Source organism: Rhinolophus hipposideros (assembly GCF_964194185.1).
Source record: "Rhinolophus hipposideros genome assembly, chromosome: 24".
Lineage (NCBI taxonomy): Eukaryota > Metazoa > Chordata > Mammalia > Chiroptera > Rhinolophidae > Rhinolophus > Rhinolophus hipposideros.
Window position 1 is genome coordinate 13,753,872 of NC_138070.1, and position 18,776 is coordinate 13,772,647.

Consider the following 18,776-nt stretch of genomic DNA (forward strand, 5'->3'; position numbering starts at 1 on the left):
GGGTGGAGTGTTTACTGTAACTCACCAATAACCTATACTTCAATTAAGCAATTCATTTTAAATACGAGTATATAGACAGTTGACAATGAACAATGTGGAGGTTGGGGCACTGAACTCCCACTCCTGCAGTTAAAAATCTGCATGTAACTTTTTTTAAATTAAAAAAATAATTTTAGTAATTTTTTTTTTACTTTTCATTCCAAAACAAAACAATCTCCAGCTACATAGTAAGTCACTTTTAAAATCCAAAGAACTTTGTCGTAAGAAAAGGTAATTGGGCAATAGTTGTCAGGAAAGTTGAATACAATAACAAAGTATGCAGGCAGCAGATACCACAGAAATCCGATATGATTTATAGCCGTTCAAGCAAACACAAGAAAACTCTGGTTCGGTTTTCTATAAACTATCAAAAGGATAACAAAAGGACCTTCTATCTCAAATTAATCAGGTTTTGAACGGCACCTTTTCAACATAATGCAGACACATAAAAAACAAAGACAAAATACGTCCTGTTTTAAAACATTTCTTTTTAGTCTATATGTACTTTGAATAATCATGTCGTATTAAGTTTTGCTGCAACTGTCAGTATTCAAAGTAAATCTATCCTGGCGAAGTTTCTAAGAAGTCCATAGCAGCAGCAGTATGGATATAATACTAGTCATTTCTAAATAATAATCATTTCACTATTTCCAGAGGAAATCTGTGCGTAACTTTTGACTCCCCAAAACTTCACTATAGTCATCCCCCAGAATCCGTGGGGATCGGTTCCAGGACTCCCTGCAGACACCAAAATCCATGGATGCTAAAGCCCCTTATATAAAATGGTGTAGAACAATGTGTACATAGAACAATACATATGGGCATTTCCAAATGCGGATTAAAAACATGTTGTTTTGGATCTGCAGTTGGTTAAATCCACAGATACAAAATCTGCGGATATGGAAAGCCAACTGCATTTACTGAAAACAACTGGGACAAAGTTTGTCTGGGTGCGGTGTGGATTTCTAGTCGTCTCTCCTGTGATGAGTCAATCTTCCTTGATTGATGAAACTCTGGGGGGAGGGGATTCACGACAGTAGAGCTCCTTTTGGAAGTTGTCTTTAGGCCGATGAGGGGAGTTCAGAGAAAGCCTCTCTGCATATGCTGTTTTCCAAGTGCCTTCAGCTCAAAATAATCCTTATGCCAAAGAGGTCTATTTTAGGGTGGCATATTCTGCCCCCCTCCAACACTGGCTTTATGAGAAAGAAGGCCAAGAAGAAGAAAGTTTTGAAAACCTGAAATTCTGAAAATGTCTTCATTCTTCATACTTAATTAAGTATTTGAGAAATTCCTAGGTCAAAAATATATTTTCCTCACAATGTTGAAGTATTACTATTTCTTGAAGCTTCAGAATGTGTGTGGGGTTTGTCAAGACCTCATCATAAGGGTAGGGAACCTCAAAAGTTCAGAATCTGGAGGTGTTTTCTCTTGGCTGATCTGTGTTTTCTAGAGAAGCGTCCAGGGTCTTCTTTGGCTGAAGGGGAGAAGATGACTAAAGAATCTCATTATTCAACATTTAATGTCAGTGAATCCCTCTGTTGAGTGTAGATTCTCACCCTTCCTATCAGCGGTGCCTGGTATCCTAGAGCTCATACCCACCATGTTTCAATGTTTTCAGAAGGTAAACATTTGCCTTATGCCAAGGAGGTTACATGGGCTGGGAGGGACACCAGGGAGTCTAGGAAGCCTAACTGTTGTTGATGTAAATTTCAATGACTCGGCCAATTTCCAGCTTTACTCAGTGTTTCGGGTTCCCCGTATTTTCAGGGCCGGGACAAAGAACTGGCTTGCTACTATCCCTGCACGCTATTTGCTTCCAGCCTCCGCTGGCCTGTTAGATCAATTAACATTCATGTGCTTTAGTTTCCAAAACGTCTTCTCTCTACTGCTAATGCTCTTTTACGTTTTCCATGATGTTGTGAGATTTTGAAAATCTATTTATTCCCTATTGTCATTTTAGTTGAGTTTTCAGGAGTTTAACATGCACATTGAGAGTATCATTTAAATTGCAACTTCTCATCAACTACTTGAATGACATTTCTGCCTTTTTGTCTCTCTGCTAAAATATTTCTGTTCCTGAAATTGCAAATATCAATAATAGTACAAAAATTCTGATCAACTATGGTAGAGTGAAGGTTTTGATTTTATTTAAAAGCAGTCCTAAAAACTGGAAATGACATACCAAAAAACCATACACACAGAAAATCAGACACCAGTTTGAATGAAAATGGAATTAGCCACAACTCCCAAAAGAATACTGTAAAGAATAGCTCAGGAAAAAAAAAAAGGGAAATAATCCATGTATGAGTGGACCCACATAGTTCAAATCCATGTTGTTCAAGGCGCAACTGTATTATAATATTAGTGTTTAAATATGTATATATAAACACATAAATGTGTATAAATTTTAAAAAGACCACAACAGTTAAAAAATGTTAACAATGTTATCTCTGGGTTGTAGAATCATGAGAAACATTTTTGTGCCTTATACTTTTGTTTTTTCCAGGTTTTCTACAATAAGCATGTACTGCTTCCATAATCCAAAAAAGAGATAAACATTAATTAAATAAGATAATGACCCCTACTTCACACCGTAGTGAAAAATTAACTCAAAATTGATCACAGACCTAAACGCTCGTTTCATAACTAAAACTGTAAAACTCTTAGAAGAAAACACAGGAGAAAACACAGGAATGCAGGGGAAAAAAAGGTGGAACAACTTATAGGAGGAAAATGGTCTCTTCTAGCTAATGTGCTCTAATAGCAATGTGATTAGTATTTAGACGATCAGAATTTATATTATAAACTTTTATTTTCAAGAGTACTATTCCTGGGGCAAGAAAATTTTAATAAGGTTGACATGCTCAAAATATCAGTGCCATCATCAACAACTTGGCTAGAGAGGAGGCTGGCCAATCAAGCTAAACTCACTGAGTTGAGCTGGACAAAAGAATTCTCTGAAAAAGAATTATTTTCTGCAGGTTGGGAAGAGGTTTAAATCGGGAATATACAATTCTCTAGACAAAGGAAGAGCACACCACAACAGAAGCCACTGAAATTGTAGCTCATCACTTCCCATTTCCAAGGGGACAACTCCATCATCATAGGGTTTTCTCTGGGGGCTCTCACAGGAACCCAAGGATTCCACCCTGAGCCATACCCGCAAACAACACAGCTTGACCAATTGGAATGGGGCACTGGACGATGCCACAGGATGCAGGGTTGCCTTGCAGGGCCAGTCTTAACAGACCACACATACACACCAAATACTGTTCCCTCAATTTCTTAGTATCTATTTCCCAAGCATGAGGTCATCAAAATCTTTCTTTAGCCGATGTGTAGTGGTGGCACTAAACCTCCTCGGGTGACAAATTCTACAAACACACTGCTAGTTGTACATTCAATAGGGCACAAATCCACTCTCAAACACAGCAGGGGGACGGATGTAAAAGAAAGGTTTAATGTATAGTCCCAGCTTCCAGAGAGCTCATCCTGCAACTAGGGAGCTGACGAGCACAAAGGGAAAAACAGAAACTGGGGCTGGCAGGTACATGTACCTGGGCAAACAAGGGGCCCAGAAAATAAACGGAACAGGGCAAGTGTGGGAAAGTTCCCATGTGCCATTAATTTAAAAAATATAGAATGTTCTTAGAATACAAAAAGGTGTCCAATATGTGAAGCAAGTATAAAGAATGAGGAGTAACAACTGTGGACTCTGGAGTCAGATGGCCTGGGTTTAATTCCTGGTCCTGCCACTCTCTGCTGTGTGACCAAGGACAAGAGGCTTAACCTCTCTGGGCTTTAGTTTCCTCTTCTATAAAATGGAGAGAGGTAAGAGAATGTGGTGAGGGGTCAGTTAATGCATGTAGAAGTCTTAAAATGTGTGGCCATGAATGTTAGCCATTTGTAGGATTTGGTGACCATGTCTAAATGTATCACTTGTGATTTTATACACTTTTAATAGTATATCTGTGTGACAAAGCCACTTAATGTCTTGTTTTAAAAGGTCTGGTCATGTTCAATTACATACAAATATTCAGAGGCAGGGAAAGGGGCACTGTTTAAGGAAAAGACTTTAGAACAACCTGGCCGTAAGTGAGTCAATGGATTCTACATATATAGAGGAAAAAAACCTGTAACAATGGATGCTGTTATATTCTTAAAGGAGAAGAAATGTGGTAGAAATGATCAGATGTGACCCTCTTGGTGAATCACACTGAATTACAACCACATCACGGCAGGGAAGGGGTGCTGGAACGGAAAAAAAGACTTGTGTTCTCAGGCAACGAGGAGGAGGCAGAGCTGCTCTTGTGCTGCAGAGCTTAAGCATCTGCGTGTGGACCGTTCCTTGGCTCTGACAGAGGAGAGTGGGCAATGCTGCTGGAATAAGCAGGAACAAGCAGGTGACTCAGGAAAGGGAGATTCAGTAAACCTGCTACGAGGAAAACCCATTTGTACCCAGATGTTATGACTCATTAAATACACCTCTATGTAACTTCTCTCAAAGTGTGAAACGAAGGTACGATTGTTTACTAACTTGTTCTCCTATAGCTAATTACTGCGTAACTGGTTGGATCCTACTCCTCTGTGATGAGGGTCTATCCTTCAGAGGTTCGCTGTCCAATACAGTAGCCACTGGCCACGTATGGCTTCTCAGCCCTTAAAATGTGGCTAGTCCAAATTCAGATACGCTGTGTGAAAATATATACCAATTCTTGAAGACTCAGTATCAAAAGTGAATTAATAAATTTAAAAAATTTTAATTAAAATAATCATTTAATTGATTACATGTAAACATGATAAATATTTTCAATATATTGGTTTAAATAAAATGTTAAACTTAATTTTCCCTTTCTTTCAATTTTCCCCCCCTTCTTCCACCTCGCACCCCCCTCCCCACTCTGGTTCAAGCCGTTGTCTCTCAGTCTAGTTGTGTAGGATACAGCTCCCTGGCCCATGCTGGTATTATGAGCTTGGGCTCCCCCCCCCGGCTGTGAGTTGGTCACCTGTCGTTGGTCGGCAGCTCACGGCAGCTCTCACCAGCTGCCGGCCACTCCCAGTGGCTGCCGGCTGCTTCTGGCAGCACACAGCAGCCCATGGAGGTTCACGCCAACCTCCGGGTGCTCACGGCAGCCCAGCTCCAGGGAGAGCCGTTGTTCACAATCTGAGCTGTAGAGGGTGCAGCTCACTGGCCCATGTGGGAATCGAACCAGCGACCTCGGCATTAGGAGCAACTGCCTGAGCCACGGGGCCAACCCTTCTTCTAACTTTTTCGTGTAGGTCTCATTATATTTCTATTGAACAATGCTGCGCTAGACCAGCCTTGTCCAACGGAACCTTCTGTGATGATGGAAACATTCCATATTTTCAATCCAACACAGTTGCCATTAATCACGTGTGGCCCCTAAGCACTTGAAACGCGGCTAATGCAACCAAGGAACTGAATTCTTAATTTTACTTAATTTTAATACATTTCTGTTTAAACAGCCCCATGTGGCCAGTGGCTAATCAAAAGCACAGTTTAGACCAGGGGCTGGCAAACTGGCCCACAGGCCAAATTCTGGCCACTGTCAATTTTTATAAATAAAATTTCACTGCAACACAGCCCGACTCATTTGTGTATTGTCTATGGCTGCTTTGTGCTGCGATGGCAGGGTAGTTGTGACAGAAAGCTGCAGGGCCCACGGAACTGAAAATATTAGCCAGCTGGCCCTTCACTGAAAAAGTCTGCCAATCCATGCTCTAGACCGTCATTTTCCAAACTGGTATTCCACAGAAAGCGATTCCATGGGCTATGAAGAGATGTGCCCCACCATCTAAACATGGACGAAGGTATTCCATGTTCCGATGTGTCTGAGCCCATATCAGGTTACACAGACCCCAAGGGTCTTGCTACTGAGGGACTTGCCCGAGCTTTCCGCCGTGAGGTGCTCTGTGGATTAGCGGGAGAGGGCAGAGCAGGGAGCTTTACCCAGCTGACAGTGACTCTCCTTCTTTCCCATTATTATTCTCTTGGAGATGAAGATTATCAAGTTATCCTATTAACATTTCCCCGAGTGTTCCTCTCAACAACTGAAGAATGTTCTGGACCCATTAACAAGCATAGCTTTTTATATTTGGTGACTTTCAGAATTGCGGGTATAATTTCTATTAGGAAATATTTAGCTTCTTATGTACATCTCTTACTGATGGCAGATACCACATCTTTTCTGGTCTTCCACATACACCCATGTTCATAACACTAGTCCGTCCTTTTACCTTGCCCTTTGCTAGCCCTCCGCCAGCTCTTGGGTTTCCTTTATTTTATCAACTAAAAGCTCAAAAGGAGAAAGGATCTGATCTTGGACCTTGGCTGACTGAAAGCAAATCATTTTGAATAGCTTCCCTCACTTCATGATGCAAAAATATCCAGGGGTACAGACGGAAGATGGGACAAAGAACAGTCACAGATGAGTCCCTTTCCCCAAGAACACCACTTGCTGTAAATTCTGACCAAGTGGGCAAACCCATACCCAACGTGAATAACAAAAGGAAAGACAAGCAAGAGGAGGAAGCCCTCAGAAGCATGCCAACCTCTCAACTATGGTCTCCGACTTACCGCAACGCGAGAGAAAAGGCTGCAGTTAAAGTGCCTTTGGACAGACAGGGCCGGGGTCTCGCCAGGCCACGGGTTAACAGAACCTGAAAAGAACATTTTACCTGTCAGGGAACGATGCCAACTTTTTATTCATTGGTATGTTAAAAAAAAAAAAAAGAGTGCTTCAGATAAAAAACTGCATTGGAATGTTTTATAAAACGACAGGAGAGAAAGTAATGGGCACAGAGATTCATTTTACCACTCTCTCTCTGCTTTACATGGTACATTTAATGTTTTAAAATGATAAAACAGTTTAAAAGATGAGCAGCTGATAAAAATACCAGACTTAAAATTTCAAGACAGCCTATTATTTTAAAAAGAGTTAGGGCCTCGGGCAGAAGCTTCCTCACTGTGATGAGCTGTTGACAACAGCACCTTTGGCTGTCACGCCACCTCCCAGGGTTGTTGTGTGGAGAAAACAAAGCCCAATCAGGAAAGAACCCATCTCAGTGCCAGGCAGAAAAGAGGGCTAAATCAATGTTAACTTCTCAAATTTAAGAATTCTAAAGTACTTTGAAACTGCTTCTGACCATTCCGGGGCTGTGTGACCTGGCACAAAAGGTGCACCGTGGACGGAAGGCAGTCTGAGGACAGAGCTAGACAGAGAATTCCAGACACCAACCAAGAAGGAACCTGAGGGAACAAACCCTGAGGCCTCCTTCCCGAGTTTAAAGTTCAAGAGACTGGATTATACCTGTAGCCAAAACTACAGCACATTAAAGGGACCCCAGTGCCACTGTCCTCCCCTTACACAAACCGCAAGTGACCCGAGGCAAAGAAAGGGAGGAGAGGACACGAAGCATCAAACTTTTCCTGCGAACACTGTTTCTGTGAGGAGGGCACAAAATATCCCAACACCGAACATGCAAATCCAAGTTCAGATATGGAGAAATGAGGTCATGTGTTAGGGGTTGGGGTCACAGACCTGTAGCACCGAATAGAACCCATGCTGGTTGAGATGTCCCATTATATTTGCACAAATGTGGTTCATGGCTGGTCGAAGACTCTCACCTAAACGAAGAAAAAGTCTGAGAAAAACAGGATCTCTGGCCAGAACATGACTGGCTGAGGTGGAACAGAAAATCATGCCCCAGGCCCAAGGCCCCAGGAAACGAGATCCTCTCTGGCTTGACTTCCTGCTCTCCTCAGCTCTGGTAGCAGAGTGCGGGGAGGTGCTGCATATCCTGAGTTCTATCTCTCCTGGAAGGCCCGGCTCAAGTGTCACCTCTCAGGTGACGGGCCCTATCGTTCCCCTGGCCAGAAGTAACATCCCCGGCCTCTGAGCTCCTGAGCACCTTAGCCAACCCCCTCTGAGGGCCTGGCACTTTCTATTCTCTGCCGCTGCCTCCTCTTCCCACAGGGACACAAGCTCCCTAGCAGGGCTCAGAACTTCTCACGGTTTAAATCCTCCCCGAGTCCAGGATAAGGTCTTCAAACCTCCTTCCTGTCCTGGAACCTTTGCACATGTAGTTTCCTCTGCTTTCAAAGTTTTGTCCCTCGTCATCAGTCTGTGAACTCTTACCCTCCCTCCAACTGAGCTCAGACATCACTTCTTCAGGAAGGCCTGAGCCCCAGACGGAGCAAGGCCATACCCACCCCCACTGAACACTCTCATTTCTCTTGTTCTCTTCCTTCCGAGCACCGGATACTGGAGACTTCTCTTTAATGTCTGTCTCCCACACCAGACTGAGTTCTGTGAGGAAGGGCAGGCACGTCACAGTAGTTCAGCACGTAAAGACCCTGGAGGGCAGTGACCTTTTCTGTATCTCCAATGCCTGCACATATCTGGCACACAGTAGGCTGCTTGTTAAATGGATGTAGTGAATATATGACGAGCATAAGGCTAAGTACAACACTCCGGGAAGGAGGTAGCCTTACAATACAAATTTTATGGCCAAAATAGAATTCTTTTCTGCCTAATGATTTGCCAAATGAAATGACAAGACTTAATAAGCAAATAGTATGACTCGGAGCTGAGGGGCTATGGGAGTTACAAAAATGAGCTCAGAGGAACTGTGCCTTGAAACATAAATTCCAAGACGAGAGAGAGTATAATATAACACAGAATACTGAATATATTCTGGACACTGAATATATTCTGGACACTACAGTGCCATCTGATGGGAAGTGCCAAGGGCACCTTCATTTGTGTGGTCTCAGGGCATTCCCAGAGGCTTGTGGTAGCAAACATGCTTCTTAAAAAGGCAAAAAGATCCCCAAGCTCTGCTACTTAGGGAAGACTCTGAAGCAAGTCCCACAGACCTTTTCCCCGGAGAATTTTCCATGTTGAAGTGTCTGTGAAGGTGACCAGCATTGTGAGGTACAATGTGACGAGTTTGGAGTCTTGTAAGATTTCAGGCTGGAAACAAAGAAGACAGTAAGAGTAAGACACACACCCTCCAGTCGCAGACACTGAAGCAACCACTTCCTAACTTTTCTGCGTTCACTCAGGCTCAAACACATGAGTCAGGGTTATAAGTAAGTCCCTGTTCTTTTTCTCTTGGGGAATGACCCCTGCAGGAGTTAAATGACAGGGACTTCTGCACACTAGTAACTGACCATGGCTTCTGCAATACTGCGCCTGTAGACTTGAGAATTCCTGGAAAACAAGACGGCCAGCACTGGCTTGCTGGTTTTATCTGCATTTATGAATATATGCATGGACATACACTGGAGCCCTAGTGGAGCATACCAGGGACTCTGGGCTCAGACTTCCGGCTTTAACCACTTACTACCGTGTTTCCCCCAAAATAAGACCAGGTCTTATAATAGTTTTTGCTCCAAAAGATGCATTCAGGCTTATGTTCAGATGTCCTCCTGAAAAATCTGCTAGGACCTATTTTCCGGGTAGGGCTTATTTTCAGGGAAACATGGTAGCTGTGTGATCTTGGGTAAGTTTCTTAACGTCTGTACCTAAGTGTCCTCACCTGTTGACTAGGGATAGAAACACTGTTTTCTTCACAGGGTTGTGGTGAGGAACAAACAGACTCGTGTATATAAAGCACTAAGAACAGTGCCTGGCACACAGGAAGTCTATGTAATACTGACTATTGTGATCACGGTTATTGGTCGTTGCACAAGGGCAGGTTGGGAAAAGGCCTGACTCCTCTCTAGGCTCAGACACCTTCTCGCACATACACCTGGAAGGGACCCTGGAGGCCACCTTGTTCAAATCCCTAAGCTCACAGAGAATAAGAGAGGGGAAGGGACTTGTCCAAGGCCACATGGGAAATCAGCCGCAAAATCGGGACTAAATTCCTATCTTCCAGGCTCCAGATCCAGTGTTCTTTTCTCTTAATGTGTGTTTCTTCATATAAAATTAAAATGTAATTTTGTTTTCAAAGTAGGACAGTCTCTTCTCAAAGAGAAACCTGCTGTGAAATGCAGATACAGAGAGCAGGTAAAAGAGGCTCTGTCTGGCTGAAGAGAAGGTAGGGGAAGAACCTGCCCATCTGCCCTGAGGCATTTTGGTGGAACCCCAGCGCTCCAAACACCGGGTGAGAAGATCGCCTTTCTGTGGCACATGCCCCACCTGACAAGCTGGGCATGGCTTGCTGCCTCACCAGCACTTCCAGCCATGGCTGGGAATGGATCGCAGGCAGCTCTGCTGGTACTCACTCCACTGCTCAGCTGCTACCGTGTGTCCCTGAAAATAAGACCTAGCCGGACAATCAGCTCTAATGTGTCTTTTGGAGCAAAAATTAATGAGACCCAGTTTTATATTACATTATATTAAATAAGACCGGGTCTTATGTTATAGAACAATAAGACCAGGTCTCATATTAATTTTTGCTCCAAAAGATGCATTAGAGCTGATCGTCCGGCTAGGTCTTATTTTTAGGGAAAGAGTACCTGAGTCCTTACCAAGCCTCTGCCCCTGAAACTTCTCTTTCCCTATGTGTGAAGTGGGAGTGGCTGCTGTTTGCATCTCCTCACGCCTCTGCCCACCTTCTCATAAAACAAGGGTGGGCACAGGACCAGGTTGGGCCAGTGGCAATACACCATCCATCCCTCTCCCCACTGTGACCAGTTAAGGGTTGAGACCAGGATCCCACTGGGCCTTTGTGAGTCCCTTCAGATTTCTGAACTAGTTGGGGAGCCCTCTCTTTACTCTGTGGTCAAAACAGAGTAAGGATGTGAGGCCAGAACCGCTGGCTGCCATGACTACAGCAGAAGAGGATGAGGTGACTTGAAAAGGCACTAGAGATGAGAGAAAAGAATGACGGGGACAATCTAGAAGCCCGTGGCTCTAGTCATCCCAAGCTGCCATGTTCCAGAATACGTTCTATGACAAAATAGTCTCTTTCTTGCTTACCTTGTATTACTAACTACACTCATGTTGGGTTTCTGTACTTATAAAAGGAGGCCTGATGGTATAATGACATAAACTATAAGGTATCCCTAACATAAGTATGGGAGGGAAGACACCAGCTTCCCTGTCATTGAGATTATGGCAAGCACAGGTCAATGTTCAAAATTGTAAATCAAAGTATGTCACTCTATCTCTCACAGAATAGGGGCCCTAATAACTCTTTATTAAACTCTGACTGATAGATCTCCGAAGGTATAACCTATGAGGGGATCATGAGGCCTCTGAAAACATATACTACAGTGCCCAAATGGAAAGGGTGTATTTGTTTGTTTACCTTGAGCTGCTCGAGAAACTCACAGCAATACCACAGAATGTCCTTGATCTGTTTAATCCATAAGAGGGTGAGGTCCTTGGAAAGAGCCAGGGACACGTACCACACCTACAAGGAGAGAGAGAGAGAAATACAATGGGCAGTTATGGGGCTCAAGTTACATATGTTCTAGCTACTGGAATGGGGCCAATGAGCTAGGCCCAGTACCAGGTAAGGCAGTGAGGACGAATGGATGAACAAGCAGCCGACAGGGCTTATTTTAACACCAAACCCAAAGATGAAGTAGCCTACGAAGGAAATTTACCACCAAGTAACAGGCAAGGGCAGAACATAGCTTCTTGGGTAATGAAGAAACTAGGCAATCCGTTGTACTTGTTCATGTTTTCGATCTATTACTTATTTCCATGTGTGTGTGAATTAACAAAGTCGCAGCATTCAACAGGAACTTTCAGAGCCAAATAGGTGGGTTTGGAGCATGTGGGAGACTTCCAGCTCCCATCTCACATACCTTAGGTTCATTCTCAGCATCCATGCTGCTAAGGATACAGCGACACAACTTCTCAAATCTCTGCAAAGAGGTAGAATGGGGGTTATAAATTCCCACAAAACAGGAAAGAAGCAAAATGTTTGGTGGGCACCATATGTAGGCATTACACCAGGGAGACTCAAATGTTTAATCATTTTAAATTCCTCTTACAGATGTGGAAACAGAGGATCAGACAAGCTAAAAAAAAAGGCTCTCAAACTGGTGGCCCACAGGCTGGATGAGCCCTACAGATGTTTTCAGAAACTGGTATATTTCATATAAAAGTCCAGATTGGGGTTCCTTTTGAAAAACAAAATCGATCTGGCAAACTGAGCTTGGATTCCTGGGGACTAGCAGTTGTCTCCTAAATCATGCTCTTCTATTTCCCACTTTGGAAGCATCAGGGATGCTGACTTTTGCCTCACAGGCCATGGAATCATCCCTTTTATCTTGAAATACAAAAGGAAGAAAAGTAGAAGCTGGAAACCAGGTTATACTCTGGCAATATGGACCCTTTAAAATCCACCCTATAAAGGCAATATCCACCTTTAAAAGGGGTGTGGCCCTGGGCGCCTGCAGCTCTCATCTATAAATCCACCCTACAAAGGCAACATCCACCTTTAAAAGGGGTGTGGCCCTGGGCACCTGCCCCATCTTTGGAGCTGCAGTTTCCTCCTCTGTAAGCAGGGGTCACCTCACCAAACCTGCCCACCCTCATCTCTGTGACCGTGTGTTCACTGCCAGTGTACTCCTCCCTCTCCTGCTAGGCTCCGAGCTCTCCTGCGTGGAGACCCTACCCATCTTGTTTCCTTCTGGGTCCTCAGTGCCCTGCAGAGGGTCTGGCACAGCATAAAATTTGACAAACACTTAACCCCTGATCACCCGGCACTCCTCAATGGTACTGTCTGTACCATTACAGATAACTAGCTGCTTCCCAGAATTGTATTTTCTGGGCTAATCATTCTCATCCCCAAAGTACAATCAGCATGTTTTGTTTGGTTTTCAGGATTTAAAAGAAAGGTCAAATTAGATAACCAACTTTTACAAATTAGAAAACCGAGCATAAAGATCTCTAGCATCTCTTTAAAAAACACCACCACTGGCCGAACGTGAGTGGAGGTCACTGGCTTTGGATGGGCACGCCAGACCCCATCACTCCCGGATGTCCTCGCCACGGCTGTCAGTTATGACTGGTATTAAGTTTTGTCTCATAAATGGCTTCTTTCACTCATTTACTTAAACTGCCTGGCTTTTGTATACATCTGAGTCCAATATCATAGTTGATGTGAAAAGAATCATGCGCATGCCCAGAAGCACTGGGCATACTCCCTACAAAACAGGCCCTAAGGAGACAAAAGGGGCAGGATGTGGGAGAACCTATCTCAGAGATGCTGTAAGGACTAAATGACTGAATGTTTATAAAATACTTATAAAAAGACCTGGCAGACAGTAAGTACAATGTATGTTTGTCATTATTATTTTACCTCATTATCCTCCTTAATTCTGAACAAGAACAGCAGTTTCCTGGCAATCTTAAAAATACAAAGTGCACTTCTTTTACTGGACCCAGAGTCGTCTGCTTTAAAAAACTCATCGATCTCTCTCCTGGAGAGGGAAGGGTAAAAAAAGACATTATATTAGGAGCTCCCAGCAGCTGGAAAGCTTTTTAAGAACTGCAAAAGAAAACACTATCTTTTCTTGCTATGAATTGGAAGCAAGAGAAAATGTGCTGAGGCGTTCCTGGCACCCACCTGATTTCTCTCTGCAGTCGACTCCGACAGAGGAAACTCCGGACACGGGCCTGAATCCCAATGGCTGCCCGCTCCCGTTCCTTCTGCACCAGCCTTTCCTCTCGAGCCTGACGGGCCCTGTCGATGAACCATGCTCTCGAGGTCTGAGAGACGGTGAACATGTTTGCAAACTTGCATAAACCCTGCAAGGAAAATGGCGGGTAGCTGGTATAGATCATTATATGAAAAACACACACACAAAGGGGCTCAAGAGCAAAGGCGGGGACGTGGGCGGCAGCAGAGAGCTACTCAGGGCCCTCCAGCACCTTCCAAAGTGCTAATAGCTCTCCTGGCACAAGTCCCAACTTCCTATCAGCTCTTTCCATGCGACTCACCCAGACCAGTGATGCTGTTTCCTGTATTAAATAATTACATTTTCTTCAGAGAAAGAACACACCGCCTGGCATAGGGTACGGGTTCTGTAATTGTTTAATGAATGAACAAAGCATGACTCGATCCCATCCATAAAGCTGTAATGTAAGCCAGGCATCCTCTGAGTCAAAGGTTCTAGATATTTGAATTTTCTGGAGCAGTCCACAATCTTTAGGAAGCCTACACCAAGCAGGCCATTTTTATTTTGCCAACTAAAGACTTAAGGGAAAAAACCAAACATGAACATCTACCGTCACTGTTATTTTACTCATTCGTTCACTCGACAAATATTTACTAGCACCTACCTTTGCCAGCACAAAAAAAGCTTTCCATTTTTTAAAGAGTCATTTTAACACTAAAAAAGGCACAGGTCCATGATTCCTGAATGCAAGACGATCCATTAAATAAATACATTTGGTTTTACGTGTAACTGATTCCGTGGTCCTTACTGTTTCCACCCCACCAAGGACCGATGACGATTTTAGGGCAGAACTGCTCCCAGCCATTGTCTGGCACTTTTTGGACGCAGGCTCTAAATTATCCATCACATTTTATCACCAGTACATGTCTTTTCCCAAAGGGATGGCTTTGGCTAGCGGCCTAGAGTGCACAGTACTGGTTCATGGAATCTTCCCTTCTGAGATGATTTCTTCAGATGCCTGATAACTTTGTCCTTCTAGCCAAAACACATAGGCAGCCTAGCTGACAAAAGCACTGAAATGAATTATTCATCCATCCAGACTTCTGGAAAACAATCTCTTTACTAGGTTACTTCACTCAAAGCAGCACCCATATGGAAACATCATGCGGGCTCTTCCCATTTTGACATATTGAGGGATCTCTGTGGCCCCTTTTCCACACTGCTTCACATCGACTAAACACAAGGCTTTTTCCATCAAGTGGGTCTCTCATCAATAATTCTCGAAACAAATTATCAAAGTCCACCTGACAACAGGAGGGAAAGATGACTGAAGGGGAAAAGGTAGCAGTCTTCTGAATCATTCACTCTTTCTGCCCCAGCAGAAGTCCAGAGAGCTCACCTGAGGACCTACCTATGCCACAGAAATGCCAGGTAATCATTAATGATCTTGCACAGGACTCATGGCCAAGGGCAGCTTTTTGCTTCAGAGGAGTTTGTCTTTTCTGGCAAAAGCAGAAGAAAAAAAAAATCCAGATTTAGGGTTAAGTTTTATAGGTAGAACATCATATATCTTCCTGAGTAAAAGCAATAAATACAGTGTCTCTGGCTTTAAAAAGACAGCACTGGGTCTCTTTAGTTACTGTCTGGTCTAAGTGTTAGACTCGATCTCCCCAGCCCACACGGTTTAAAGGGAATAGGTTGAAAATACAGGGGACCCTTGAACAACACAGGTTTGATCTCTGTGGGTCCACTTATACACAGATTTTTTTCAACGAATACTGTAAATGTATCTTCTCTTCTTTACGATTTTCTTAACATTTTCTTTTCTCTAGCTTACTTTATTGTAAGATCTCAGTATATTATGTGTAATATACAAAATGTGTGTTAATTGTTTACATTATCAGTAAAGCCTCCAGTCAACAGTAGGCTATTAGTAGTTAAGTTTTTGGGGAATCAAAAGTTATACGTGGATTTTCAACTGCACAATGGGGGTGGTGCCCCTAACCCCCATGCTGTTCAAGAGTCAACTGTAATCCTAAAGACATTATTGAATGAAAGTTTTACATGCTTTGTGATGGTAAGCAAGAATAACAGACAAGGTGAAACGTTAAGCCACTGAAAATAATGGTTGACATTTTTAACAATATGGAAAAATATTTACACCTAAGAAAGGAAAAAAGGGCTGGCTATGAACCAATATGATCCCAATTACATAATGAAAATGAAAAATGCATATGCACACATAGATACAAAACTGCAAAAAAAAAAAAATACACCAACATGTTAAGTAAGAGTAGTTGTTTTAAGAGAGTGGAATTGTGGGAAACTTTGTTTCTCTAACTGGTGGTCTCACAGTGGCCCATGCGAGGATGGAACCGGCTCCCTTGGTCTTATTAGCACCACGCTCTAATCAGTGAGCAACCAGCCGCCCCTCTAACTGGTGGTCTCTATCTTCTAAGTTTTTCACAGAAAGCACCCGGAGAGGCAACATGGTTCTTAGAGGCACTTGTGCTCTGGAACCAGTACCCAGCTCTGCCACGTACTGTAGGCTCTCTGAGCCTTTCTGTCTTCTTGTTAATTGGCTCAGAGGATGGTTATGAGGACGAAATGAGATAATGTGCATCAAGTACCTACTGAGGTGGCTGGCAGAGCACACAGTCAGTAAGTCTGAGGTGTTATTTTTCTAGACACAAGGATTTTATTTTTAAAGTCTTTGGCAGAGGTTCCTATCCGCACAGCCACTAAGGTTCTATAGGTAGGAAAAAATGTGGGGACCCTTATATTCCTTACCCATTAGCTTTTTTTTCCCTATCCCTAAAGACACTAAGATTCACCAGTCCTGTCACTTGGGCTATGAACCCCTGGCTCTGTTCAGATTGGATAATAGCTTCAAGCTCCTGAGAACTGCAAAAGAGCGGGGCCCCAAGCCACGTACACAATGCTATGCTCTTTCTTTAACAAGTAGACGGTCCCTCATTTATGGGGATGGAGAAGAGGGAGCCTATTCTCAGTGGAAAAATAAGAGGCTGCACGTAAACGGTGACTAAGTACCTGTAAGAATTAGACTATAGTGAGTCCTCAGTTAACACTGTCTATAGGTTCTTGGAACTGGGGCAAAATGACATATAAGGAAACCAGTTTTACCACAGGCTAATTGAGTTAAGTTCCCATGGCATCTCATCAATGTTATAATGAAATGATTTTGAACAAAGTGTTATTCAAGAAGCTGCTGTATCTCAAACTTTCACTTCTCCCAGGTGGCCTCTCAGGATAAGATCCTTCCTTGAGATTACCATCCCCTCAGCGATGCTATGTGTTGGCTTCTGTTTCCACCATATGATAGTCTATACTTTGCAGTTTTTCTAACTCTTTCTTAGTCACTGTCTCCACCTGTACTGTGTTTACTACAATCCATCAATAAAACAAAACACATCGTGAAGTATTTACTAAGTGCTTACTCTGCTAAATGCCATGGAGAATCAAAAAAAAAAAAAAAGGCTGTTATGTAACAGACAAAGCCTTGGATCAGACAACGTAGTCCTTGGTTCTTTTCAGTTCTGATTCTACCTCATTTGGCCAAGTTACTTACCCTCTCTAGACCTCAGTTTCCTTATCTGTAATGTACCTCCCTCCTAGGAATTCTAAAAGGAGCACATGAAACATTTGCTCTCATATCTCAATTAAGTCCTCATGGCACTAATTTGCATTAAATGGGAAAATCCTAATAAGGAGGATCTGAAAACGCAAAGCACATAAGTGAGCTTTACTGTACTGTCCTTAAGAAGCTTACAATCATTAGGGGAAACACAGTGACATACGTGGGAAGGACAGGAAACAAGGGATCCGTGATAACCAAGATCATATGAAAAGCCAAACGAAAACACGTTGTTTGAGTGCCCACTATGGGCCGGGTCCTTTCTAAATGATCTCCTCTAACAAGAACAGCAACCCTGTGAGATTATTTAGGCTCTCCCACAGCCCAGGTAGACCATTAGCAAGCGTCAGGGGCAAGGGTTCCACACCAAGAGACAGGGCTCAGACTCGCCTCCACTTCTACATTCGCCTGAGACCTGCTCAAAATCAGCCTTTTCTGGAGAAGGCCGACTCCACGGAGAACGATGAAAGAGCAAGAGAATCCAAAAAGCATCGTTCAAAGGTGAAGTACCATAAATACCGAGCCCCCGAGGATTCTCCCTACAGGTGGGAACAGCTGGCAGCTAGGTTTCATGACCACCACCCTCTAGGAGCGTGTTATGACCAACCCCACCTTCCGAGGGGGAAAATGAGAGGGAGAGACGGGACACGACTTGTCAGAGGTCGCCAGGCTCCCGACTTTGAACTCAGTTCTGATTCCAAAGCTATTATTTATTTGTAAGTGAAACACACAAGACCCAGAGACTCCCTCACTCACAAACAGCAAAGAAAAGCTGCGAAGGCAAGGCGGCCGTGGGGCTAAGTTAGAGCCAAACGATAAAAAAAAGCCTTTCTTTAGTTGTGTCATCAACACCAGAGGCCCTGACTGAGCTGGGTCAAGCACGGGACTGAACCTTGGCATTACACAACACACTCTGCGAGCCGGGCTAATGACTCCACTTTACAGACGAGGAAACTGAGGCTGAGAGGTGAGGGAGCCCATCCGAGGTCTCACAGCCAGAACGCAGGATTCCAACCCCGGCTTCGCGGATTCCTAAGACCCCGCCTCTTTCCTCGGCATCAACAATAACAAATCTTTTCCACCCCAGCGTTAGTCTGTTTATAAAGGCCCCAGAGAGGAAAAGAGACGGAAAACGCTACGGAGAGACACCCTTCCCCCCGCACCCCTCCCCGAAACGCGAAAGCCAGACGCCACTGAAGCAGCCCCTCCGACCAGGGGAAGCAGCGACCCGGCCCCAAGGCCACCTCCCTTAAAGTCCCCGGCCCCACCACTCGGTGAACCCACGACCCTGTTCCCACTCGCTACCCGCAGGCCGTAGACCTTTATCCGCTCGAGGCCCCCGCGCTCGGGGTCGGAGCCGCAGCTATTGTCGTCTCAGCCCAATACCTCTGAGCTCTGCCAGAGCCGGGGCAGCGATAGAGACCCGACCGCCATCTTGCCCCGGGGTGTTCGTTCTCAGCGCTCCGCCGGGAA

The 18,776-nt window shown here is 44.0% G+C and overlaps 1 protein-coding gene across 5 annotated transcripts in view; it reads right to left on the reverse strand.

Moving 5' to 3' along the window:
- The window catches only part of UBE3B (ubiquitin protein ligase E3B), a 54,653-nt gene extending 35,885 nt beyond the window's left edge, over positions 1–18,768 (reverse strand). The window contains exons 1-9 of one of the 5 annotated variants that reach the window (XM_081037817.1): positions 18,624–18,768; positions 15,060–15,150; positions 13,597–13,778; positions 13,330–13,450; positions 11,828–11,887; positions 11,323–11,427; positions 8,939–9,035; positions 7,602–7,687; positions 6,638–6,720 (exon numbers count right to left, since the gene is read on the reverse strand). In XM_081037817.1, the coding sequence (XP_080893943.1) occupies positions 6,638–6,720; positions 7,602–7,687; positions 8,939–9,035; positions 11,323–11,427; positions 11,828–11,887; positions 13,330–13,450; positions 13,597–13,757 (713 nt within the window). In that variant the 5' untranslated portion in view covers positions 13,758–13,778; positions 15,060–15,150; positions 18,624–18,768. Of the gene's footprint in view, positions 1–6,637; positions 6,721–7,601; positions 7,688–8,938; positions 9,036–11,322; positions 11,428–11,827; positions 11,888–13,329; positions 13,451–13,596; positions 13,779–15,047; positions 15,151–18,608 lie in introns of all 5 variants that reach the window. The other 4 variants (XM_081037818.1, XM_081037816.1, XM_081037819.1 and 1 more) reach the window with 4 other exon arrangements.
- Between the last annotated feature and the right edge of the window lie 8 nt (positions 18,769–18,776).